The sequence below is a fragment of the Botrytis sinoallii genome (genome assembly GCF_014898435.1).
Source record: "Botrytis sinoallii strain Bc 23 chromosome Unknown BSIN_015, whole genome shotgun sequence".
Taxonomy (NCBI): domain Eukaryota; kingdom Fungi; phylum Ascomycota; class Leotiomycetes; order Helotiales; family Sclerotiniaceae; genus Botrytis; species Botrytis sinoallii.
In genome coordinates this window covers 515,315-542,104 of record NW_024066042.1, presented here as the reverse complement: position 1 = coordinate 542,104, position 26,790 = coordinate 515,315, and the positions used below count along the sequence as shown (strand labels likewise).

At 39.4% G+C, this 26,790-nt stretch overlaps 5 protein-coding genes across 5 annotated transcripts; 2 read left to right on the top strand and 3 right to left on the bottom strand.

Annotated features, from left to right (window-relative positions):
• Positions 1-9,766: 9,766 nt before the first annotated feature.
• On the bottom strand, positions 9,767-12,690 carry EAF02_008191 (uncharacterized protein; the record flags this gene model as incomplete). The annotated part of the gene is made up of 3 exons (XM_038904239.1): positions 9,767-11,894; positions 11,953-12,056; positions 12,115-12,690. 3 exons carry the CDS (start codon positions 12,688-12,690, stop codon positions 9,767-9,769), a joined length of 2,808 nt encoding a protein of 935 aa, XP_038755961.1.
• Positions 12,691-14,380: 1,690 nt separating this feature from the next.
• Positions 14,381-17,323, bottom strand: EAF02_008190 (uncharacterized protein; the record flags this gene model as incomplete). The annotated part of the gene is made up of 2 exons (XM_038904238.1): positions 14,381-14,745; positions 14,804-17,323. The coding sequence occupies 2 exons, from the start codon at positions 17,321-17,323 to the stop codon at positions 14,560-14,562; spliced, it is 2,706 nt and encodes a 901-aa protein (XP_038755960.1). The 3' UTR covers positions 14,381-14,559.
• A 1,178-nt stretch (positions 17,324-18,501) lies between these two features.
• EAF02_008189 (uncharacterized protein) lies at positions 18,502-21,094 on the top strand (the record flags this gene model as incomplete). Its single annotated transcript, XM_038904237.1, has 2 exons — positions 18,502-19,271; positions 19,324-21,094. 2 exons carry the CDS (start codon positions 18,502-18,504, stop codon positions 21,092-21,094), a joined length of 2,541 nt encoding a protein of 846 aa, XP_038755959.1.
• A 753-nt stretch (positions 21,095-21,847) lies between these two features.
• On the bottom strand, positions 21,848-24,190 carry EAF02_008188 (uncharacterized protein). Its single transcript, XM_038904236.1, has 2 exons — positions 23,657-24,190; positions 21,848-23,603 (listed from the first exon to the last, which is right to left on the bottom strand). The coding sequence occupies exons 1-2, from the start codon at positions 24,059-24,061 to the stop codon at positions 22,296-22,298; spliced, it is 1,713 nt and encodes a 570-aa protein (XP_038755958.1). The 5' UTR covers positions 24,062-24,190; the 3' UTR covers positions 21,848-22,295.
• Positions 24,191-24,341: 151 nt separating this feature from the next.
• Positions 24,342-26,498, top strand: EAF02_008187 (uncharacterized protein). The gene is made up of 2 exons (XM_038904235.1): positions 24,342-24,574; positions 24,622-26,498. The coding sequence occupies exons 1-2, from the start codon at positions 24,506-24,508 to the stop codon at positions 26,317-26,319; spliced, it is 1,767 nt and encodes a 588-aa protein (XP_038755957.1). The 5' UTR covers positions 24,342-24,505; the 3' UTR covers positions 26,320-26,498.
• The last annotated feature ends 292 nt before the right edge of the window (positions 26,499-26,790 follow it).

The window sequence follows — 26,790 nt, the reverse complement described above, 5'->3', positions numbered from 1 at the left end:
TAAGAAGGATAGAAAATGACAAGTAACTCTAAAGATTACGAGTGTGATCGATGTGTGTATTAAAATTTTGAACAAAACGAAACTGAGGCCATACCGATGTGTTGAGATCTGTGGTGTATGATGGTATGATCAAGATATAAGATAAGCCAGGCCTATACAGAGAATCCTTATATCAATTACAAAGCAACCCCAAAGGGAATTGCTAAATTCTATATTGATACGCTCAAGACTGGGGGGGGTGCTTCAGACACCGAAGAGTATTAAGGCGAGTATACTCAAAACGACAAAGACGATATAGAAGTACGAATGATGAGAGCGAAACAACCGCACAATCTTTATAAAGATAGGAAATAGACAACAAATAATTGTTAATAACCCTTTTGAATTGTAACTGAAGATTATAAAAACAGTTTCTAGATTAAAACTCGATCTAATCCCTTCGCTTTATCGCAATAGGATAGAGTGGATCCTGGAATACAAAACATTAAAGGAATGTAAGAACCTTTTGTGAAACAAAAATCGTATATAGCTGATTACTGTATTTGGTACAAATGATATTTAAATTGCGGAGACTTGGTATAACTATGTTATGCCTCAGATCTCTTACAATACACTGGGTATATTTATAACACTTTCAGATATAATTATCCGAAAAGAGATTAAGGTATAGGTAGGAAAGAAATCAATGTAATATAGAGTCTTTAAATACAGGATGAACCTTTTTACAGAAAGGACCAATTGAATTATTAGTTTCAAAAAGATAGTAAAATCATTCCGGTTATTTAATGTCAGTGGAATACTCAAAGCCTCTTGATAGATCACAACACTCTCAATTACAACAGCATTCCAACAGGTGTCAGCTATACTGTAACCCATATATATGTTATTGCCCGGTTCGTTGCTTTAGATATAGCGAACTGATTGCTAAATATATCGATGGAAAGATCTATGAGCAATATCAAAACAATGCTCAATGTGCGGGATGTCTAGAACCCTTTCGATCCGTGCACAGCAATTACTCAGTAGTATTACAATCAATCAATGGAAAACTAATCAGGCTTACCCACCAACAAATGAGAGAAGTCAGGATTACTGATCGAAGGGAGATTCAGGAAGTACACAAGGGAAAGGTACCTACTCTAATACCAGCCAAACAACCTTAAGTAGTTATCCCCAGACCCCCTGTATCAGAAATCCGTATCATTATCTACGAAAACGAATAGCAACTAATAAATCGATTACCCAAACGGGTTTGATCAGGGGAGGGTTCTTTTAATAGTCTGATTTATACCCCAGGCTATAACCCTCCGCATTGTATTAATAAAGGGATAAACTATAATATAATAGTTATAGCTAAAAAAGCCTTTTCACCTCCCGATTCTGAAATAAGCAAAGGGAATGAATCAAACGTTAACGAAACTACTACCACCCCTATATGAATTATACAACCAATACAAATTCAATAGAGGGAAGGGGGCTTACGATTGTGTAGATGAATATGAGATACGGATACTCCAATTATATTACCCTCCTATAGGTTGTTGGAGAGGCTAATATGGATATTATCTGTATTTAAAAACCCTGACTATACAATAACTCGGCAACCCAAAATCATACTGTATATAACCAATATCAGTCGATTGATATTTGGAGAGCGGTTGATGGCTTTGAGTGTAAGCTACGAGTGATCACCTATATACGAAAAGGAGGTAACTTGAAGGTCAGATAAATAAGGCAAACCGGAAACAGGGATTTACTTTAGATTAATATTAACAGATATTCGATTCTCAATGCCTACCGTGCTCCGTTTGATCTGCTGATAATAGAATACATACTCGAACTAGAGATCGCCCAGGGACTGGTACGATTATCGGAGGTGATTTCAATATTAAGTATAATCTGTGGGAACCTGGAGTAGCAATTGCTAACCAAAGTGATATACTTACATAATAAGCTGTCGAACAGGGAATGGAGTATATCGGACTCCTGGTGCCCTTATATATATAAAGGGATACGTTCTGGATCTGATCTTTTCCAATCTGACTACCGCTATGATAATGATTGATGACGATCTATATAGCAGCTTCGATTATATTATTCAAGTTATTACCATTTCGGATAGAGGAACCTTTAAATACAAGCAAATATACATCCGGATATACGATTCAGATTTACCCTGTCCTGGCAGGTATAATAGCTAATCGCTTAGCGAACCTCCAGAACCCAGACCTCTGGTCTATTTACAATGTTGATAGACTGATTGCCAAACTCACAAGCATACTGAGTGTCTCTATAGTAGCTGTGAGGCAAAAAGGCCGCAAACCCTATCGATTATCCCTGTAGTGGATCGACAAGTGTAAGGAGACATACCGAATATATATATAAGTTAGGAGAATTGGAACTGCTAACGGAATGGCAATTATTTAACAGGATTTATAGAGGGTTGTGCGAGCATCAAAACAAGCCTATTGGACTAAGCGCTTGAATGATATACAGAACGATCAGGAACTATACAAAGTCATGAACTGGTATAAGCTAACCCCAGAAGCAGGCCTCAAGGCCCCTCCTCTAGTGATCGAAAGCTAGGAGATTACTGATATCAGGGAAAAAGCCGAAGCACTTTTTGCAACGATACTTGATTGCTTCAAAGTATTAAACGATTTATAGTACAATTCTCTACAGGAACAGGACTGCTAAACAACCTTACTATAAAAAAGAACAATCATCACAAAGGAAATGGAAAAACATATAATAAGAGTTAGGAGTATATCACCCAGAATCAATCGAATAATTGTTCGCCTCTTCAAAGCATACTGACCTAGTACGAAGAGTATAATACATAAGATTTTCGCAACCTGCCTCAGGCTCAGCTATTACCCTAACAAATAGAAACTCGTTGAAGTAATCATACTTCTTAAGATTGGTAAAAAGGACAGAATGTTCCCGAGATTGTAGAGGCTGATTATATTGATATTATGTATTGGAAAAGGATTAGAAAGGTACATCACCAGTCAAATTGTATAGACAGCTATGAGATACAATATTATCAGCCCTCAGCATTGCAAAGCGCTGCCGAAAAAAGCCGGTATTAATCTCACAACTGCTTTTACCCATAATGCTGAGCTTACTTTAGCAATTAGCAAAGTGGTCACATTAATAATAATGGATATACAAGGCGCTTATAATATACTCCTTAAAAAACAGCTCCTACAATATATAAAGAAGCAAGATTGGCTTATAGCGTTCTTACAATTTGTTAATTCATTCCTGACTGAAAGATGTATACATATAAAGCTTGAGGGGATCACAATACAAGATTTCCCAATCGTATATAGCACCCCCCAGAGATCGCTACTCTCCCCTATCCTGTATACCCTCTACCTTGCTGAGCTTCTTAATCAAGATAGAATATAGTATTTCGAATATACTAACGATATAGCTATATATTACACATCTAAGGATCTATCTATGAATACATATATGCTCCACCGAACTGTTCGATGCATTTTACAATAGGGAGATCAGAATAAGGTTTTTTTTGCTTCGGAAAAGTTTGAGTTACTTTACATATCGAGGAAACATGAAATTGCAAATCCGGTTATGAGGATAAGTCGGGATCTAGTTATTATGCCGATCTCTTTAAAGCTTATCAATAAAGTACAACTGACCTTACGCTGGCTTGGCGTCTTTTTTGATTAGTGTTTAACATTCCTATAGTATATCAAAATGTATACCGCAAAAGCTATGTATATTGCATCCCATATTCAATCAATAGTTTATACAGCCTACAGACTATCTACAGCCTGCTTGTGAAAAGCAATCATTATCTGTATACTCCTTATCGCCCTCTTCGGCTTCGAAGTATGGTTTGATAGGCTATACAAACAATGCCCAAATGCAGGTCATATTCCGGTTGGCATCGGGATCAAGAAACATGTTGACCTAGTCAGTAAAACGATTCACAGTATAATACAGAGAGCTTTACCTATCTACAAGATGACCCCAACAACTGTACTCCTTATAAAAGCTGATCTTCCAATTGGAATTATTGCATTAAAGCAAGTCAGATTGAGATTCGCGTTTCAGCTTCAGATAATGGATGTACAATATTTATTTGTAAATCGATTAAAGCTATACATTAGAAAGAAAGGATGAGGTATAGATATTCTGAAAGGTCCCAATACAAAACTATAAAGAATAGGATGGGCGATCCCTGTCACTGAGTACTCTAGACTTTTACAGCCTCACTTCTCTCCCGAGTGCTGTATCAATTTAATGAATGGTATAAACAAAAAGAATGCTGCAAAAGCATTCAAGGAATGATAGAATTTAATCCCCTAAGAAGACTATTTTGTATTTTCAGATGGATTTGAATAATATAACGAATACGGTTATCGCATAGGATACGGCTTTACAATCTATTGTGGCAAGCAACAGATCAATAGCGACTACAGCTGTATACACAAACAATCGTATGTTTTTGACGCTGAGGCGATTGGCGCATAGCGAGAACTAGAACACCTCCTAAGCATCATTAATCGCCCCTACCAGAAACGAATATGGTTATACATTAATAACACCTTAATAATCTGGGGAATGCAAGGAAACGCCGCTGCCTCCTCTCAATAGACATATTACAAATACCATCAAGCAATACAATACTACAATATTATAATCAAGTAGTCCCTTAGGTATACTGAGATTAAGGGCAACAAGGCAGCCGATCGCTTTACTGATCAGAGCACAGCTGGACCGCTTGACCCTGACCCATCCTGCCTCCCTACAATCAGCAGCTCCCGTTCTGTTCTATATACCAAATGTCAGCGCTCCAAGAACAAATAATGGAAGGAAAAAAGAGGCCTGATCTCCGAAACATATAATATATAAAAAACCGATATATAATACCTCAAAGTCGGAAAGCCTCAAGCTCCCTTGCGGGATACTATACAGACTCATAGCGATGCGGACTGGACACGGTGACTTTGCAGCCTATCATATTAGATTCAATTACGAAAATAGTATGAATATCTATATATACGGAATTGAAAAAAGCCTATTATATTTTTTTCAATATTTAATCAATAATCAGATATACAATGACTAACTGCTTATACCAAATCGATTTCGATCTGAATAAAACACAATAGCATATATCAACTACATTCTGTAAACACAATATAGCTTTACTGACCTTTTCACTAAATCCAGATTCTATATTAGGATATACTCAAACTATACGAAACTACACGAATTCTAATCTGCTTCAATATTCTGAGAATAAACTCTCCACTCCAATCAATCTAAAACCCGCACCAAACAGCCATAAGCACTCTAAGCGCTCTCCCGATCGATAACAATCGATCTGATCATCCGCCGATATCCAGATAGTATATGAAACAAGGCCCTCTAAAATAAAACCACAAACCCTTAGACAAAACAGCCGCAGGATCACCATAAGCAGTACTGAGCGGGGGAATACCAAAGGCAACAAGCCCCTGATTAGCTAACATTACACTACTATGAGCGGCTGGAACACTAGCAGCCCGTAGGCCCGCTCCTTAGTACATCTAGAATACCCCTTGAGAGGTCAGATATTAGACGTTAATCACTATAAATAAATAAATAAATATAATTATACTTGTTAGATAAGCCAATTACAAACTAGAAATATTAAAAGAAAGTCTTACTTATATATATCTTCATTATTTAATCTATTTTTCTTATTATCCTCCTCCTCACTAATAGAATTATTATTATTTCCTATTACAACTCGACTTTTTCTCTTCCTTAATAAAATATTTGCTTTATATAATAGAAAAAATAAATATTCTCTTTACCACAAACTATAAAAAAATATATCAATAAAATAAATATAAAAGAAAAATAGCTAATTTACTATTATATATATATCCTCCCACTACTTCAATTATACTAACAATAACTTACTTTTATTATTACATTTTCTTAATAATATAAAAGATATATTGATTATTGATCAAAAAATATAAAAAAAATAAATAATTAAAAAAGATTTGAAAAAGAGAGAGAAATTCGAATAATCTATATACTTTGAAGACTTTATGTTATTATTAGACTATAGAACGATTTTCTCCATTTCCCATATACCTTTTTGTTACAAAAAAAGCAAAATTTGCATATATGCCTGTTTACTATGTTATACTACAATATAAACAACAACATCTTATTAAGATTGCCAATGTATTTATAGATTAGGTAATTGTAAAGCTTGAGGGTAAGCTTTTTTGAAAGGAGGGGTAGTGTTACAGATTACACCCAATTACAATTATAATTACTTACATACATACTTACGCATATATACAATCATATATATATAACTAGTATATAGAAGTACTTTACAAGTACTTTGCTTCCAATTCTGTAGTTATAGATTCTAAGGATAAATTGTACCCTGCTCTCGCAGTTCTTCTAAGGCAAAGTGTCACACAAAGTGTTCTATAACAGAATATATATGCATGGTTATGTTTATGTTTATATGTAATAACAAGATGAACAAACAGTTCGTCGCTCAAGCGATTGAGAATTCATCTGAAATACGTCACGTCCATGTCATGCTTGGCTTTACCTCTCAATTTCAATCTCAATCTCAATTTCAATCTCAATCTCAATTTCAATCTCAAGCTCAATTTCAATCTCAATCTCAGATCTCAACATCCTCTCTATCCCATCTTTAACACCCAATCTATTCTAACCTATTCAGCCTCCAGGATTTTAAAGAACATTGCATCAGATTATATTATATTATATTTATCTTATATTATATTATATTATATTATATTATATTTATATTATATTATATTATATTTTTTTAATATTATATTAATTATATTATATTCATATTCTATTATATTATATTATAATTATATTATATAATATATATTATATTATTATTATATTATCTTATATCCTATCGCCTCACGCTCCCTTGCAGGATACTCACACAGACTCTAGCGAGCGGACCAGACCATGATCACTTTGCAGTCTCTCATTTTAGATTCAATTATGAAATAGCATAAATATCTATACATATAGAATTGAAAAAAGCTCATTATACTTCTTTCAATATTCAATCAATAATCAGATACACAATGACTAACTGTTTATATCAAATCAACTTCGATCGAATAAAATGTGATAGTATATATCAACTATGTTCTGTAAATACAATATAACTTTACTGATCTTCTTACTAGATCCAAATTCTATATTAAGATATACTCAAACTACACAAAACTACACAAATTCCAATCTACTCCAATACCCTAAAAATGAGCTCTCCACCCCAATCAACCTAAGATCTATATCGAATAATCATAAGCACTTCAAGCACTCTTCCGATCGATAATAATCGACCTAATCATCCACCGACATCCGGATTGATATAAAAACAAGGCTCTTTAAAACAGAATCACAAACCCTTAGATAGAAACAGCTGCAGGGATCGCTAGAAACAATACTAAATAAGGGAATACCAGAAGCAACAAGCCCTGATTAGCTAACATGACACTACTAAAGCAACTGTGAACACTAGCGGCCCGTAGGCCCCTCCTGAGAAATCTAGAAGAACCCCTGTTAGGGAGAATCAGATTATTAACGTTAATTAACTATAAATAAATAAATAAAATATTATTCATATCATATCATATCAATCAGAGCATATCAGAGCATAGCATCAGGCATATCAGATCATATCAAGCATATATACATAAATAGAGAAATAAAATAAAATAAAATAAAAGAAAATAAAATAAAATAAAATAAATAAAAAGAATAAAATAAAATAAAAAGAAAATAAAAAAATAAAAATAAAATAAAATAAAAGAAAAGAAAAGAAAATAAAATAAATAAAATAAAATAAAATAAAATAAAATAAATAAAATAAATAAAATAAAATAAAATAAAATAAAATAAAAAAAATAAAATAAATAAAATAAATAAAATAAAATAAAATAAAATAAAAAAAATAAAATAAAATATTGAACATCCTACATACCACTAGATCCTAGATCTCAGATCCTAGATAGAAACTTCAATTTTCTTTCCAGATAATAAAAGCGTTTAGAATTGATACTGAGATGTCTCAATATCTCAAGATCTCAAGATCTACAAAAAGAAATATGAGTATATATATATTCATTTATAAGTTTCAAGATATATACACTACAGTACACACCACACACCATATAAAAACACAAGATATACTATACACTCTCTTCTTCTCCCCCTTTCCTTTCATCTTCGTCTCTCCCCTATTTACTCCCTATTCCCCCACCCCATTCAATTATAAGTAATTTCGAATAGAGGAATTAGAGAAATATAAGTATATCTAATCTAACCATCTAACTATCTAACCATCTAACTATCTAACCATCTAACTATCTAACCATCTAACTATCTAACCATCTAACTATCTAACCATCTAATCATCTAACTATCTAACTATCTAACTATCTAACTATCTAACCACCTAACCACCTAATCACCTAACCACCTAACCATCTAACACCAAAATACCAAAATACCCCTCCCCTCCCCTCTCCTCGCTTAACGAGCGATTTAATGTATACTAGATATATAAAATACTACTATCATTAAATTATCATATATCATATATCCCTACAAAATCACTCCAAAATCTATAATCTATACACAATATCCATATTCATATTCAAATACACAAAATACCTACCTACTTACCTACCTACCTACCTACACCAAATGAAAATATATATTCAACAAATCTCACAAAATCTCAAGCAGTATATAAATATTAAATACAAAATTCATTCATTTATTTATTGATTTACACATACACACACATACACACACATACAAGACAAATCTTCAACATCATTCAAATCCCACTTTTTGAATACTAGATACTTTTACTACTTTTCATTTTCATCTTTCCACATACTATATAAGCACCTCTCTTCCAACGACTTTTAGTATATTCGCTCTCCAGTATTTTCATTTCATTCCATTCAATTCCATCGATTCCTATTCCATTTAATGCATACCATACCATACGTAGAAAATCAAGCGTAGGTATGTACATCCTCACCATCTCGCATGCATATACTATATCTAATCCATCCATCCATCCATCCATATGTCTTCCTTTTGGTCACTTTCATCCATCCATCCATCATTCTATGATACACCCCATCAGTCCCCCCAAAATGCAACAAAAACCCACAAAAACCATTCATCCATCCAGTTATGCATCCTAAGCTCCTTCCTCCCATCCCACCCCATCCCATCTTTTACTTTATCCCACCCAAGCCCCATACAACATCCCTCAAAAATACTTAATTCCCTAACTACATTCCACATTCCAACTCCTCCTACCGCAAGTCAAAAAAAGCAATTGCAACATCTCTGGGTATAGTGCCATTTCTCCCATCCCAAAAAATAAACCGTATAATGTGCAAAAGTTCAAGTCGAAAAACAAAATCAATATCGCAAACGCCATCTCCACCCACACCTACACCATCCCAGTTTCCATGACCATCCTATACTATTCCCACCGAAATGCTTTTGGTATTATACCTATAGAAAAAGTGTGTAACAACAAAAAATATGAAGAAGTAAAGTTATAATAAAGAAGCGATTCCGAGAAATTATATTTTCGTATTCGTGAAACGTCGGATTTTACCACAAAGAGGATTGTATCGTAGGAATCGTAGAGCAAGGTAGAATAACCAGCATGAGGTACAAAAAGTGACTAAAAGTCAACTTGCTTTTTCCAACCCCATTGATCCTTCTTGTTGAATGCTGTACAAACTTCCATGCAATATGATGTAATTGTATCAACACTGGTCCACGGTCCAATAATTGTAGGTTCACCCTTCAAGGACAAATCTTTCAAAAGTTTGTATCCAACATGATGACTTTGTCTCCATGCATCATGCCTTTTCAAATCTTGTGATTGTTGTTTAGACCAAATTCCACGATCCTTTGCTCGATCATCTTCAGTATTACCTGGTGAAGTAGGCATGCTAATAAAAGCACGAGTCGATACTTCAAGACAAACAGCATTAAGGTGAGCAGATAATACTTGAAGAACAGGAATATCTTCACTGATATTTTTAAGCCAAGCAAGCATTGGAATAATTGTATCCCAATTTTGAGCATTCTGACTTCTTTGACTGTAGCTAGTTTCCCTAGGACTAGCACAAGGAAGTCTATTGAAATATCTCATGTACTGACAGATACTTTCAATTACAACTATAACCCCAGCCGTCCGTTCAGCAACAGGCTTAAGTTGATGTTGATTACCATTAATCCTTGTCTCACGTTCGCCTCTCTTCTTGAGACTATAGGCCAAAGTTTTAAGTTGGTCAGATCTACTCGTAGAGATACTCTGAGGAGTCGTTACAGTGATATTTGCGCCCGAGGGAGTTTGAGGATTTCCATCACTAGAAGAAACTCTAACCATAGCGGTACCCCGAGAACCCTCATTCTTCTTAGGAGTAGCAAGTAAACCTTTTTGAGATGGTCCAGGGCGCGTAGGAGATTTCAATGGACTAGGGACAGTCTTTCTAGCCGTGGTAACATCAAGATTCTCAAGACGTTTCGCCCGCTTTATTGGTGGCTCAGCTTTTGAAGGTAGAACATCACTAGGGCGTTTCCTAGAGACGGTCTTTCTGCCTTGAGTTGATAAAGGTATATCCTCTTCAGATTCTGATACCGATTGATCCATAACAATATTGGCAGATAAAACAGGAGCTTTCTCTTTCTGTGAAAGATCATAAGCCATCATAGCTTCAAAGCCTTCCTTCTTTCTAATATTCTCAAGTCTGGTAAAATCTTGTGAAGGTCTTGGTGATAATCTAACTAATCGTTCAATAGTTGTAGCTTTCCTCCTAGAATAAGGCAACTTGACAATTAATGATTGATTTGCAGTTGGAGCTTTTGAAACCTCACGAGGTTTTTGTAGGGGTGTATTTGAGGCAGATCTTTTTGGAGGATGACCGACTTTGGCACCAGTAACAGTCTTACGGGCAACACCAGGTGCATCTGGTTTACGAGCTTGAGTATGACGTTCTTCAACGGTCAATGAATTCGACTTTTCTTGACGATGCTCAGGTGCAGAAGAAGTCTTTTCTCCTTCCCTTTGCTTATGTTCCGCCAATGCTGCTTCGACAATGGGAGGAAGTGTTGGTGAAAGTAAAGGTGGAAGTACGAAGGGGGATACAGTTCTTGGAGGAGTTGTTGGTGGTTCTTGTTGCAATGATAACTCTTTAGGTGGAGGTTTCTTTCCACTGACGGAAGTCTTGGACTTTGATGGAGTGTTTGACGTGGATGCCTTTTGATCCGATTTCTTAGGGCTATCAAACGTGGTAGGAGTTGTTAAATCGGCGGGAAGTGGTGATAGTAATGGTGGTAAATGATTAATAGGTTTTCCTGATGATTTGTATGATTTCGTCTCCCTGCCTCCCTTGGAGGATTTAGATGCATGGTCATCTGACTTGCTCAAATTGGAAGGAGGGGCTTTTCCCTTGGATGAATTATTATCTGGTTTGACGATTTTTTGAAGATGCGAATTCGCTCGATCAGTTCTGGCACGCTTTTCTGCATGTGATGGTTCATCTGATTCAAGTGATCGTTTATTGTTTCTGCCATCTGAAACCACTCTTCGTGGAGACTGTGGCCGAGGAGGTAAGCTGTGCTTCATGGGTGCATTCCATGTGGGAATTGAAGGGCTCATTTTGGAGGATGATTTATTTTGTGGTGCATTTATTTCCTTTGATCTCGAAATATCCTTTGTTTGCTCTGTGCGAGTTTTGACGCCATTGGTGCCATTGGTGAGATGATGTGGTCTGGATGGGTTGCTTCGGGAAGGGGGATTTCTATGACGTTCTTAGCGTTTGCTAGTAGTATTATGGATATATCAATCATTGAACATACCTATCAATGCCATTCTTGACTACATGCTCTGATCTACTCGCAGAGTGTACCGCAGACCCATTCCTTGTACTTCGCATTTGAAGAACTCTCGAAAGACCCGCGAGCTGCTGGAGTCGCATTGGAGATATTGCTTGTTGTTCTTGCATGCCCTCTCGGACGCACTGAATCCGGGGTATCAGATGTTCTTGGTGTAGGCTTGATTCCATCTTTCTTCATCTTTTGGTAAGCCGCAAGAGAGAACTTTTTGTTTGGGTCTCTCTGAGGAGTATTCAAACTACTTCGACCTGCACTATTTGTTGGACTCTCGACTGGATCTTCATGATCAAAAGCTCGCGGAACCTGAAGGTCGCGATCTCCTGTGGAAAAAACAGTCATGTATTGAAGCCTGCGAGCTTCTGAATGTTCGTTGGGTAGGGTCCAAGGTATCCCTATGAGTTCTTCGTGTGATCGCGAATTCCATCTTCCTTTTGTCGGCATCGATGATTCCAAGAGGTGCGGCATCCTGCAAACAGTCAATAAACGTGGTAAGACCATTCCTCGAATGTGCGAGCTCACTTCTGGGAGTTCATCTTGGGCAAAATCACGAAATAGGTTTTGCAGACCTCCGATGGTAGCTGTGTTTCTCGAAGCGACTTCCATAGCTTTCCTCTTTTCCATCCTCTCTGTGGCAAGCATATCAGCAATCACGAATGGATCAAATCTCTGCTTCACTATCCGATCGCGGTGTATGGACGACATTCTTGGTGGGAATCTGTTTTGGTGATATCTCTCATCGAAAACAAAGATGGATGAACTGAAGAGAGTGAATGGGAAACGTACCAAGATTAAAACGAATTTATGGTATGCGCGCAACGTGAAGTTATTTGGTAGGGGAGTTTGACAATAGACCGGTTTGAATAATTTTTTTGCTATTGTGACGTTTCGTAGCTATTGGTGAATATCACGGCCTAATCATTGTCGCAACAAGACCATATGCACCACAACAGAGTCGCGACAAGACGAAATTATGCGGGAAAGGTGAATTGAATTATTTCCCAGATTGAAGGGGAACCTTATCCTTTCGCGATTCAATGAATTATTGTCTTTCTTTCTTTCCAATTAAAGGTCCTTTTCTCCTTTTTTCTTATTTGTTATCGATTGCGTGAAGTCTGTCGAGGGAGATTGAAATTATGATCTATGGACGGAGGTAGGATTGTATGTAGTATGTAGTAAGTAGTCTGTGGTATGGTCTGGTATGGTCTGGTATGGTATGTGGTATGTAATTGTGTATGGATGGATGATTTGCGTGCGGTACGGGGGTAAGGTTACGAGGAGTGTGGTGGTTTGTTTGATGATTGTCGTGGTGGAATTGTTTGGTCGGGGCGTTTCTTTTTTTGGGGGTCCTTGCTCTCTGGGTGCTTTGGGTAACAGTGAGGGAGGTAGGTAGTCTGGTCTGATAGTAGTCTAGTACGAGGATAATAGTCTGGAATAGACTTTCACCACTCACCCACTTTTTGATTGGTATGGATGAGTGTCAAGGGTTGGTGAGATGGAGATGGAGATGGAGATGGAGAGGGAGATGAAGATGGGAGGGAGATGAAATGAAGATATACCTCGATATCCTTACCATACGCACACCGTCACATCTCGATTATTCTCGTCTCACAGATGGTCCGTTACTATCTCTTTAACACTCAATTCATTATCAAAATGTTAAACCATGTTATTGATATTATCTAATCCACATAAAGAATACTTACTACCTCGATACCTTGTATATAGATATATACATTCAATATCTATAGGAAACAAGTTACGGACATCCGTGAATTTCTCCAGGTCAAGTTCAACGATAGATCTATATCTTGTTCACGTGTCATTCACATATGAATGATGGCTAAGTACCAGATACCAACACGCATATTACAGAGATATGTAGAGTTGATATATGTGTGAACGTGATATACGATTCAAACATCACAATATATCATGTGAATCAAAATTGACTGTACCTACTAGGTAGGTAGGTACCTCCAAATATATACCTACCTTCCTCAAACCACCATATATATAACCTCCCATCAACCCCCCCACCCATCACCACTCCTCCAACCCGAGACAACGCAACGAATAAGATATTACAGAAAAACAATTCATTCCTCATGTGATAATGATGCAACTTTTCTCTAGACATGTGACCCTTAGAGATGCCTACTTAGAACGCACCTAGGTAAAGGACAAGCAGACGGTTTGATCGGTGAAAAACTTTAACGTGTATATGTACCTACCTACCTATATATGTATGTATGTGGAACTGGAACATGTAACGAGCGAGTATGTAATTTGCGTAGGAAAAAGGGTATCAAATTATCAATACCCGGATTAAGTCATTTCATATACATACCTAACTATACAAGAGTAAGGAAATTGGGAAGTACCGGTACCTAACTAGTATATAGAATGCATCATCATATACAACTACATTCTTCTAGGTGGCGAATTGAAATATATACACTGTATCGCTGTGATTATCTACATTTTGGTGTTCAGTTAAGTATCCTCTATTTCCTGAAAGATTCTCTTTCTTCCTCTCTTTGCTTCCCCTCGCCCCTTTCTAATGCGAGCTACCTACACATTTCGCCTCTGTTGTAAAATTCGGTTGTGCGAATAATTTGTGAGTGCATTGCTACTCTCCCCTAATGGTTGTTCTCCCGATGCTTTTGCATGACATCGATCACACAACCAATTCCCTCTCTCGACTGGGCGTCCAAATTTCTCAGCACACTCCCGATGGTAGTCACCATCAACACAAAGCTTGAAAGCAATTATTAGTCTGGTACACCTAGAGTAAACATATGATAAATAAACTTACTCTGCCACTACATTGTATAGCATTACTTTGCCATACTGAAACTTGATGACCACACACGCAATCATGAGGACCTCTCATCATAGGCTCGACGTCTGCGGGCTCCACGTCTGGAGTTGACTTTGATTCCGACTTCGACTTGGATTTAATCTCTTCTAATTCCTTCTTTCCCTGTTCAAACATCTTTTCACAATAGGACATAACTGAACCGACTTTGAGATCACCCCTTGCTACCCACAATTCAATCTGCTTGCGCCATTCTTTCTTTCGAGCCTTCTTCTCGGCAAACCAAACGCGATTTCTCGCTACAAATCTTGTGATGGTTTCCGGAAGATGAGATTGATTAGTGAGCCGCTCGGCCATGATGAACTCTTCCCACTTAATAAAATACTCCTTTTCGTCATCTTTAACATCCGTGTAATCATTAATAATCCATTTTCGTTTATGGAGAAGGTAAGATTCGTCATTCTCATCATCAGTATCAGGTAACTCATCTCCAGGTTTCAAAACCCGCCTTGTGCGGTAATCATTAAATTCTCGGGTTTTGACGTCAGGAGCATATGCAGATCTAGGATATGGACCATGTTTAACATCAGGAACGTAGTGCTTATCCTTGGTTCTGGCTGGCGAAAGAGCCAGGCGTTTAATATAACCAGGTACCGAGGCAGAACTCTCACCCTCGTTTGTGTCGGGATCATTATTCGACATTTCTGGCGAGGTTTGACGTGAAGTTTGGCGTGAGGTTTCGGGTGATGGAAATGAAGTAGTTTTGAGGTTCAAACGAGCAAGGATTTCTGAATCTGGCCATTGATTATTTAGAGGTCCTTCCCTATTTTCCGCCCAAGAATAGTCACCAGAAAGAAATTTCTCCATATCCAACAAAGTGTTGACTTCCCCAAACTGGACATTTTGCAAAGGGTGAATCTCCCTCGACTTTCGAGACTCTTTGTTGATTTCGATGAAAAACGAAGACTTGGGGCGAACGTGAAATGTAAATCGTAAATGTGTGGTTTTGAAATGGAGTCGAAGACTTTCCATAGATTTAGTATCTACATTGCATATAGGACACGAGAATCCTGCTACCACGTGCGTTTGTTTGATATTATATGCTTCCGCATTTGCTTTGCTGACCGTATAAGTCACAGATTCCCCGGTGTCAGCCGCAGTGAAAGGAGTTTCCGAAGTTTCTCTAGCCCAATGAGCTCTTAATTTCTTGCCCTGAGCTTTTGCACTCAATGCTTTGAGATTATATGTTGGGACGTTTGCACGAACACGTCTTTGACCACGAGAGGGGCTTTCGGGATCTATTGTTGTTGCCTTTTGAGGAGACAAAATTTGAGCCAGACTCAACTCAGGAGCTAACTCTGGAACCGGCGTCGGCACTTTTGGTACTTCGATATGTTCTTCTTTTTTATGTAGATGACTTGGGAGTGACCATTGTATATCTAATTTCAATGATGCAGAAGTCTCAATACTTTCCCCATCATACAGTAGCTCAATCTCTGCTGTACTTCGCTTGCTATCCCAATCAAATAACAAAAACTCGCATCTTATTTGACGCACATCAGTAAGTTCTGATTCTCCTTTGAATATTCTTTTTGCGAGGCGACTGTCATGTGGTAGACTGGAAAATGTCAAAGGTAACCAGTCTCTTCGATTGGCGCGGAATGGCTCGATCAAAAATTGAACTCCGTATTTCCCAAGCTCGTTTGGAGCTTTTAGTTGATCAAATGGATCATGAGAGTTTGGATCTTGAGAGAGGACCTCTGAGGGTATTATAAAGGGTGGTAAGTGTATGGGAAAGGTGTCATTTTGACGACCTTCAGATATCATTCGAATTCTCCCAGTCTGAGGTTGTCGATAGATATCTGTAGATGACCCATCTTCCGAAATACGGAACAAAACTAAAGTACACTTTATATTGGAGTATTGACTCGTGTTTCCATCGCCATTTTCTTCAAAATTTGAGTTTTGGATGATACTGGCAACCTGGATCCGTAGCAATTTCCGGAAGTCCACGGCGTTTTTTGTTAATTTCAGTACAGAGTCAATACGAACTCGATCAGATATTGATTTTTTGAGACCGTAAAAATCTGTGGGCTTGATCTTATTCACCTGAGATTTACTAGGTAAACGTGGCGGTGGAGATTCTTCACTTGTAGAACGATTAAGTGAAGACGGCTCCATTATTGAAGCAGTAGTAGAAGTTGAAGATATGGATCGACTTGAAGGATCAAGAGTCGAAACTGGAGCTAAGTCGGTATTGGTCGTCTTTCTTCTTTTGATAGGCCTTATATCTTCATCCTCATCGTCTTCCTCATCAGATGCCAAAATCTCACGTTCATGTTTTTGAGGCGGTGTGATAATCTTGAGAGATGAATATGAGGAACCCATCTTGAATTTCTCTCGGTATCTTATAGCCTTTTCGAGGTTGCCTCGTAAAAAGGGGCGGAAAGGTTGACGATGATTTGATAACCAATTTTCAATCCCGATTCCTCCTCCATTGATGCCTGCTGGTGACATTTCATTATCGTTCAACCTTTCACTGGCCACAACGCGCCTTTCAAAAGAAAGAAGAAATGGTAAGACGAAGTGAATTCCAAATTCTAACCGACAGGGGGTCCAGCAGAACAGCCAATGCTGATTCCCAAGACTCGTAGTTACTATTTGAGTACTTCCTAGGTAGGGAGGTATGTACTTGGGTTGGGTATCCACAGTATCAAAACAATGAAGCTTTTTGAAAATATCGCACGCGTAATGCCGTGTTTTTGTAAGGGTAACTCGAGAACCCTTACAAATAGGGAGGAGTGTTACACGATTGAACAGAAAAAAAAAGACAAACAGCCTTGTGGGTAAAGAGCGTGTGGTTGTAGTATCTGAGTACAATATTAATCGAAAGAAGTGGTATGAAGATTGTATGAGGTAAGGAGTACGTACCTAGGTAGAAGATGTAAAGCAACGTGCACTATCAAAGTGTCAGAGGTAGGTAGTAAAGGATTATTCAGAGGTTGCTCAAGAGGGCGGGAGAAGTCGAATTATTTCTTTGATTGCATTGATACATATTTTTTTTTGGGTGTCACTTGTGCTGTCGTGTCGATACTTTGAATCAAATATGTCTAAATGAATCTGAGCCTCTCTTCCTCTTCTGACTCTGATAGATACCCACATCTACCTGCGAAACGAAGGTAATAGGTGATACTTTATTTCAGAAATCCACATGCATATCTTCAATCAAGCTGAATAATGGCTCCCATTCCAGCATCGAACCATTTATCAATATTTGAATATTTCTTGCAGCATGAGATGCAGGTCTCCTTAAGGAAGGAGTTACCGAGGTAAATACAGGGGTTATGTGCTCTTAGCTCCAACCTTAAATTTCTTATCGGATTAACCGATATCGCGCTAGTGTCATCTTGTCTACAGGTAAGAAGATCAACATCATTGAACATCTAAGTGAATCATCTCATGGTTTGGTAAAAGTAAAGAAAGCTCTTCCATTCAATACTTGTTCATTTATCATCAAAACCTTGAGAATTCTTCACTTTCAATCCAATACATAATTGCATTCAAAACTCACTAGCAAAGAATCATACTGCTGCTGTATAAAGATATACTGTCTGTGCAATTGTCCATTTCAGCTTCTTTAACTCACAACATCACCTTCATGAGTTCCAACCAGCAAACAACTAAGTTTTATAGGCATGGCTAGATCTTCGATATCTACTCGAGCTCTGCGGACCCCACCTCGATCTACCAGAGGAAATCCTACTTTTTCATACGCAGAACCTCCGACCAGCGATGACGATCTAGAAGAGGAAGCAAACGGCGATGTCGACGAACAATCACATAGTGACATCTCTCATGCGCCACCTACGAGACGCTCTCGGGCACGCACCCGAAATGTGCGGGAACCACGGTCTGCGAATAATAAACCACAAGTAGCTATCACGAAGAGCACTCGGCAGAAGCCGGTAATTTCATACGCAGAATCATCGACTGATCATGATTCGGAGGAGGAGGAGGAGGAGGAGGAGGAGGAGGAGGAAGACGATAACGAATATAATGAACCTTCCTATAGTGGCGCAACTCATAAGCCCCGCGCAAGACTCCCTCGAAATGCTTCACACTCTCGTTCTTCTGCCAAGCGAAGCCAATGCAATTCCCATGAATCAACGCCGAAGAGAAGAAAGCAGAATAAATCAACCTCTAACAAAAGATCCCGAGTTCAATCGCCAGCTTTGCTCGTAGAAAATCCTGAAGATATTCCGCCATGGCAGACTCTTCCATATCATGTCCTAGTTCAAATATTCGAGTACGCCACATATCCACTGTACGAAGAAAGAACCTTTCAACCTCTTCCATCTGGGAGATGGCTACTAGATGTCGCATATCTTTGTCGGGGGTTCGCCGAGCCAGCCTTTACAGTATTGTACAACTCGCCTCCTCTTGTTCCAATGGATAAAGCACATCGGTAAGTAACTTTAAAATTCCGATGCAAGCTCCCTAGCTAATTGCATGATTAGACTTGTAGATTTACTCAAATCTGACCCTGCGATGTTGGCTTTTGGCTACAGGCAAAAAGTTGTCAATCTTCGTATTGAAGTCAGGCAAGTTGCTGCCTATTCTTTACCTGGCAGTGGACTTCTGGATTTGCATGGCTTAATAAAGGACTTGCCAAGATTGGCGGATCTGGAGTTTTACGACCAGAAAGATTCGAAGCCTTTCAAACAACTTGACGAATCGATTAGATGGGAATATCCAGTTGCGGTCTTTGAAGCACTAGAGCATGTTGAGCCGGCTGCAGATATTACCAAAGGAGATAAAACCAGTCTGTGCAAACTAAGAAGCTGGCGTTGGTCGTCCAGACTAGCAGGTAAGAGGTGGCCCATTGAAAAGATTCGCGAGATTCACCTTAAGCCATCTTTCATCGGACTAAAGAAGATTGCGTTTGTTAATTACCAAATTCGAAACCCTAAAAAAGGCGAGGAGGATCCAAAACTTGAAGAATTATTGGGTGGAGCGATTTCCGCCCTGGAGGTACTGGAACACTTGATTTTTGAATCATCGACGCTACTTAATGCGAAACTGATGCCCCTCCTACCATCAAATCTGCGAAATCTGGAAATCACTAATTGTTGGGAGGTCACTGCTGAAATGCTTGGCGAATATCTCCTGACTAGTGGCAGACAACTTCGCTGTCTCACGCTCAATCATAACTCTGCCTTAAGTCTAGCCTTTCTGCCATCACTTGGTGCAGCATGTCCATATCTGGAAGTTTTAAGAATGGACCTTCAATATTTCGATGCACATATCTCATACCACAGTGCTGAGCCGGATTATGATCAGTTGCTCGCGAGTGATCAAATTCCTGAATGGCCAACCACACTCCAATCCCTTGAGCTTCTTAATTTACGCAAATGGGACAAAAAAGCCGCAGAAATGTTCTTTCAAAGCTTGTTGGATAGTGCAGGCGAGCTTTCGGATCTCCGAATTCTGATTCTGCAGACAAGTATTAATATCGCATGGAGAGATAGGGCTGCTTTTAGAGATAAATGGATCGGCACTTTGGGACAAGTTTTTAAGAGGGTTTGCGATCCCCCAAAGCATTTCTTGAAAGCTTCGCAATTACCAAGAGTTGAACTTTACAAATCGGAAACAGATAACCAAGATACCGATCAGAGCCAACGTCCCGCAAAGAAGCAAAGAGCTCGACCAAAGAGAAACTCCCTCCCATCCCGTCACAGCACACGCGCTAAACGTACAACCAACTATGCTGAAAGTCCCGATAATACTAATGATGAAATTGACAACGAAGAAGATGAAGAGGAGGAGGAAGAAGAAGATGATGATGATGATAGTGTAACATCCACCCCTCCACCTCCACCTACATCAATTCCTTCAGCCCGCCAGGCTGCCCGAAGTCAGCGCGCTTCTCGGGAAATTCGCTTGTTAAAAATTACTGCGGGGATTGATGGATTTCCTTCTTCGCCACCTCAAACTCCTAGTTTAGGAGATGAAAATGGAGATAAAGATACAAGTGATGAGGATATTGATGGTGGAGGTGAGAGTAAGGTTATGAATCCGAATGCAAATAGTACGGGCAAGGGAAAGGCGAAACAAAAGCGAAATGTGATTCAAGGAATGTGTGAGGTGGTTAATGTCAGAATTGATAATTTAAGACCGGCGGAGACGCAGTTTGGCGAGGCGGACTTTCTTGACAGTGAGCCTGAAGGTGATGATGACTGGGATGGAGATGACCTCGATGTATTTGTAGAGGAGGTAGTGGCTTGGTGATCCAGTTTGAGGCGCAACGGAAATTGGAGCATGGTTTGCAATTTTTTTAATCAACTAATTATGGTTAGAGGGCAAGCAAGGGGAGTCAAAGGGTGCATGAGGATATGGCAGGATATGGTAGGGAAAGGTTGGGCTTGACTCATATGCATTTGATAGATGGATGGACAGGGCGCTACGAATTATGAACACACGAATAGGATGGCATAGGAAGGCTAGGGTATCACAACTCTATGAATTGTTTAAGGATCGGATAGCTTCTTTGCGGAGCATTGTTGAATGCGGATACACATATGAATCACGATTACATACTAGGTTGCTAGCATTTCTTCCGCGTTGTATTATAGTACGAATACAAGGAATGGCTGTATAAATATAATTTGGCTTTGAACATATCAAGATGTTTGGAGTGTGAGTGAACTTGAATGGTGGTGTGATGGGTTTCTATATTGCTGTGTGAAGTATGATTTTCCACGAGAATTACAGAGCTCATCGGGGATTCAATCTCAAACTTGACCTCAACAAAATTGATACTAACTTAAGAACGTCTTCATGAATACCGTCACGTGTATATATTCCCCTTGATTTCAACTTCAAGTTTTAACCCCCTTTCGAACTTCACACCATATTTAAACCAAGATAAAGTTCAAACAAATTCAAAGATCTACCCTTCTAAATCAACACCTGCACCTGCACCTACGCGTTGCACAGCATTGCATCTACATTAGATATCAATTATTCAACCCGTGGACCACTATGTAAACCTCAAATCGCCATCCCATCCCATCCCATCCCATCCCATTCTATTCTATTCTATTCTCGTACTGCATACAGGAAAAGGTCAAGCGCCGAACCAAAAACTCCACTCTATCAATAATAGTAAGCAATTGACAGAGTCAGTCAGTGCGACTCTAGAAACCATATTCAAGATGTTCTATTATTGTCCTAACGCCCATTACTCCCTTTCATGTGCATTTCGTGCGTACCTCAGCTGGGGTATCTATATATGTATACCCGACACTTCGTGGAGTGCTTTGCTTGCTTGCGCATGCGCATTTTCGTTGATATCATAAGTACCTATGTAGGTAGGTATCTATCTAGCAAGTAAAGGAACTAGAATAGCATAAAATAACTGAAAAATCAAAAGCAGAACCAAAATCAAAATCCATCTCCTCTATTTATGAAACTCCAAATGACAAACACTTTAGTTGACAGAAATTCCATTCCCATTCCCGTTCCCAGGTCCATTCGCGATAATCTCTCTGGGTTTCCAAGTATCCTCCTGTTTCGTTCCAGGCGGTAGCCAAGAAGCATTACTACTACCCCTCAGCCTCCCATTTCTGTCAAATGAATTGTCATCTGATCTCTTGTTATCCGAATTTCCAGACGACAATGAGTATCCTCCACCTCGTGCTTGGATTGGAGATTCAAAGAGGACTTGGGCTTGAGTGTCGGGTGTGAGTCTACCGGAGGTTGTGTTTAGAGGGAGAAGAGATTCTTCTTTAATATTTAACATTTTGGCTTTGCGGTCTGCTTTGTTGGAACCCTTGGTCCGGTCGTAGAGGTAGAGACCGAAGAACGTGAGGGCAATGCCCAGACCTTGAATTTTGGTTGTAGGGTTTTGGAACCAGATTATAGCGATTACAACGACGAAGACACGTTTTATGAGAGAGGCAACAGAATATGTGACGGGAGAAACCATGCTAAGGAGAACGAATGCGATAATGTTTTGACCAAAGTGGAATGTTCCGTTGAAAACAAATTCGAGGGCTAGACGTCCGTGGTCGAAGGCTTCGGGGTGGGAACTCAAATCAAGAGATCCATCGTGAAAAAAATCACCCAAGAGAGTGATACCTTCTGACCAGAACCAGATAGGTGATGTAACAAGGAAAGCGAGCCCCGACGAGTAGCAGAGGAGATTGAGCTTATCTAATTTATTGGTACGCGGCTGACCTGCTGCTTCTGCGATTGCGGCTTCATTGAAGAGCCTTTTGGAGAATATATTTTGGGTGACAAATATTATGGCTGCGAGGAAAGCGTAGATTATACCAAATATATTTCCTCTAAATTCTGCGGAACAGGCGAGCATGACACCGAGTGTGAGAGGAACGAGGGAGAGATATGTAGCCACTGGATAACGAATATTATATATAAGTCGATATGCGACCACTGTGAATAAGGGGGAAAGCCCTTTGATTGTGTGAACTAGTGAGACCGGAATTTTAGCTGTCGCCGTGGAAGATAGAAGATGGCCACCGATTTGGAAAGCCGCTAAAGGTAGTGTAGTCATAATGACTTCTCTTGTGGGATATCGAATTCCATGTCGTAGAGCTGGAATTGCATTTTTGAGTTGTGGAAAAGTCGCGGAAAGCCAGGAGAAAAACAGACAATAGAATGCGACAAATGCAAATTGAATGAGAGTAAGAGTCGCAGGTTTCGGGAAAGCATTCAGAATCGATTTCGAAGATGTATTTGTCAAGGCACTTGAAAGATACCATACTATACATAAGACCTAAACGAATTAAATTAGTATTTGTTAACGATGCGTGGGAGGTGTCTACAAACAATTAATTTAGGAGAGACTGGAGCCTTTAGAGCATCCGAAATTTCATGTACATTGGCACTCATACTCCCCTTTCTCGACTTAATTGTCTTAAATGCATCACTCAAACTCTTTTGTTTTCTGTGTCCTCTGCCATTATTCGATTCTCCGTTTGTCCAAGAATCCCCTCCCATTCTACCATTTCTTTGTGCCTGCCAACGATCCAGTGGAGGAGGACCACTGGGATATCCATTGGACTTTCGTGAGTTATTAGGATGTTGTCCATCATATTGATCGAAGGTATCGGAGGTATCGAGATCTGGAAACTTCTCCATGGATGTGCGCGAGCTGGCCTTCGTATCACCAGGAAATTTGAAGCTCGTTTGTGCAATTCGACCAGGCGAAGGACCTCGAGTCGAATGAGGCATTGTCGAATATATATCTATAAATTGGAATTATCATCCGAAATATTCATCGCGCGGGGAATGTATTGAATGTAGGTAGTTTTAGATTGTTTGTAGCAATGTCATGAGAGTATTCAATTCAATTGTATCGACCAATAATGACGATGCCGTACTCGTAGGACTAAAAGTTGTTACTTAATTAGCAACGGCTCTAGATTTCGTAATTTCTGACGGTATTTACCGACGCTAAAATAATCGCGATTTGATATTGACTCTCTTCGATAATACCTACATCGAGCATCGCGACGAGCTCTTATTTTATCTCTCGTTGACAAATTATTTAATCGCAGAGCTATCACATAAAATCCAAATACCAGATATATTGATACGAAGCTCAAAGAAGAGACCTTTTTACGAATTTAAGTCACAATCTTGTCAATTGGGCTTGTGGCCCCCCAGGTCGCAAAGATGGCGCCGAAAATGACCAAAAATCAAATGCGGCGCGCAAAGAAGAAGGAGCAGAAGAAAGCAGCACAGGTTGGTCTAAATAAATCATCGAAATTATATTCATTAACAATTACTAGGTGACCCCAACACCAGAAGCAGATGTTCCAAAAGATTCAGAACCAAAAGTCGAGACAGTTGAGCCTGCCGAAACCACCGAGAAACCGATCAAGAACGACGAAGAGCAAGCCAAAAATGATGAAGATCCTTTGGAGGCAGATGTTGCAGCCTTTAACATTTCTGAAGATGATCCAAATTTCGCCATGTTCAAGGATATTATGGAAAGATTTGGTGCTACTGCTGAAGAAGACCAGGCTGCGAAAGATGTAGACAATGGCGACAAAGGTGAAGTATTCTTCGATGGTGATGACGAAATTCCAGACGAGGACGAAGAAGCAGATAAAGAGCCCAAGTTATCTAAAAAGAAGAGGAAGGAGAGAGACAAGCTTTCTGTTGCAGAACTGAAGGCTCTCGTAAGGAAGCCAGAGCTTGTAGATTGGACAGATACCTCAGCTTCGGATCCTCGATTACTTGTCCACATCAAATCATACCGAAACGTCGTTCCAGTGCCGAATCATTGGTCCCTTAAGCGCGAGTATTTATCATCGAAACGTGGTGTTGAGAAGGCTCCATTTTCTCTTCCGAAGTTCATTCAGGAGACTGGTATCGCCGAAATGCGTGACGCTGTGTTGGAAAAACAGGATGGAGCTAGTTTAAAACAGAAGCAAAGGGAAAGAGTGCAGCCAAAGATGGGAAAATTGGATATTGATTATCAAAAGTTGTATGAAGCTTTCTTCCGGTTTCAAACAAAGCCGGAACTAACACGTTATGGCGAGGTTTACTACGAGGGAAAGGAGTACGAGACGAATCTACGACATTTGCGACCTGGCGAGTTGAGCGACGACCTCAAAGACGCATTAAATATTCCGCCTGGAGCTCCGCCTCCATGGTTAATCAACCAACAACGTTTCGGCCCACCGCCTTCATATCCTTCACTTAAGATTCCCGGGCTAAATGCACCACCTCCACCAGGTGGCGCATGGGGATTTCATCCTGGTGGTTATGGAAAACCCCCCGTTGATGAGTTCAATCGACCCCTTTATGGAGGAGATATCTTTGGTGTCCTTCAACCACAAGTTAACAACCAAGCAGGTGAACCTATTGAGAGAACACTGTGGGGTGAATTACAAGCACCTGAAGAGGAGTCTGAAGAAGAAGAAGAGAGCGATGAGGAAGAAGAGGAAGGTGATGAGGAGGACGTTGGTGGTTTGCAAACGCCCAGTGGTACAGAAACACCAGGTGGTATGGCATCAACTGTACCTTCGGAATACCCTGGTGAGATGAGTGTTGGTGGAGATTTTGATCTTCGTAAGCAAAAGAGGGGAACCGAGACCGAAGAGTCCACACACCCAAGATCTGCTTATACTGTCATTCCTGAACGCCAGATCCGCGCTGAAGGCTTCTTTGGCGGTGAAAGAGCTTATGATGTACGCGCTGGTCAAAATGCACATTTACCAGTATTAGGACAAGAAGATACCAAAAAGAGGAAGAAGCCAGGAGATGTAGATGTTGCGTTGGATCCAGATTCTTTGCAGAATGAGGATGGTATAAGCAAGGAAGAAGTAAAACGAAGGTTCGAGGCCCAGAAGAAAGAGGAACGAGGAGCTTGGCAATATGATGAAGATTTAAGTGATATGATTGCTCAAGAGAGCAGGAAGAAGCAAAAGAGAGATGAAGAAAAACGAGGCGAGAAGAGGGAAAGGTCATACAGATTTTAAGATGGAAAGATGTAATGCGGCGTTGAATGGAGGTTGGCAAAGGCACTACTGGTGCTTTTCGTATGTAATATCAGAATACTGGGAAGGCAATGGAAATGTGTGTGAAATAGATTTTACGATTGATACTCTTTGTACTTATTGTTCCTGGCACTCAATTGTATAACAGATCTCAACACAAGACTGCAAGAAGTCAACATCTTGTTCAATCCTCTCATCTGCACGTGAATTAAACGTGCTCGGGATAAAGCGGCCGCTAGTGTCTTTTCAACAGCTTGGAAATTGTTTTTGGAGCTTTGGAAACTGCGACATAATTCATCACATCTTAATTCACTCTACGCCATTTAATGTTCAACTATTTACATGACGCAACAACGATTTGAGACGATATAGTACCAAAATTTGAAGCATATTTAACTCATCTGAGGAAAGTTCGAACGGATATTCACGGGACATTTAACAAGGAGCTCAAGA

Excerpts from the sequence above, each read along its gene's own strand:
- EAF02_008187 (XM_038904235.1), top strand. The coding sequence starts at position 24,506 with ATGGCGCCGAAAATGACCAAAAATCAAATGCGGCGCGCAAAGAAGAAG. Across the intron at positions 24,575-24,621 it reads AGCAGAAGAAAGCAGCACAG|GTGACCCCAACACCAGAAGC; the intron begins GTTGGTCTAAAT and ends AACAATTACTAG.
- EAF02_008188 (XM_038904236.1), bottom strand. The coding sequence starts at position 24,061 with ATGCCTCATTCGACTCGAGGTCCTTCGCCTGGTCGAATTGCACAAACG. Across the intron at positions 23,604-23,656 it reads CAGTCTCTCCTAAATTAATT|GTCTTATGTATAGTATGGTA; the intron begins GTTTGTAGACAC and ends TAATTCGTTTAG.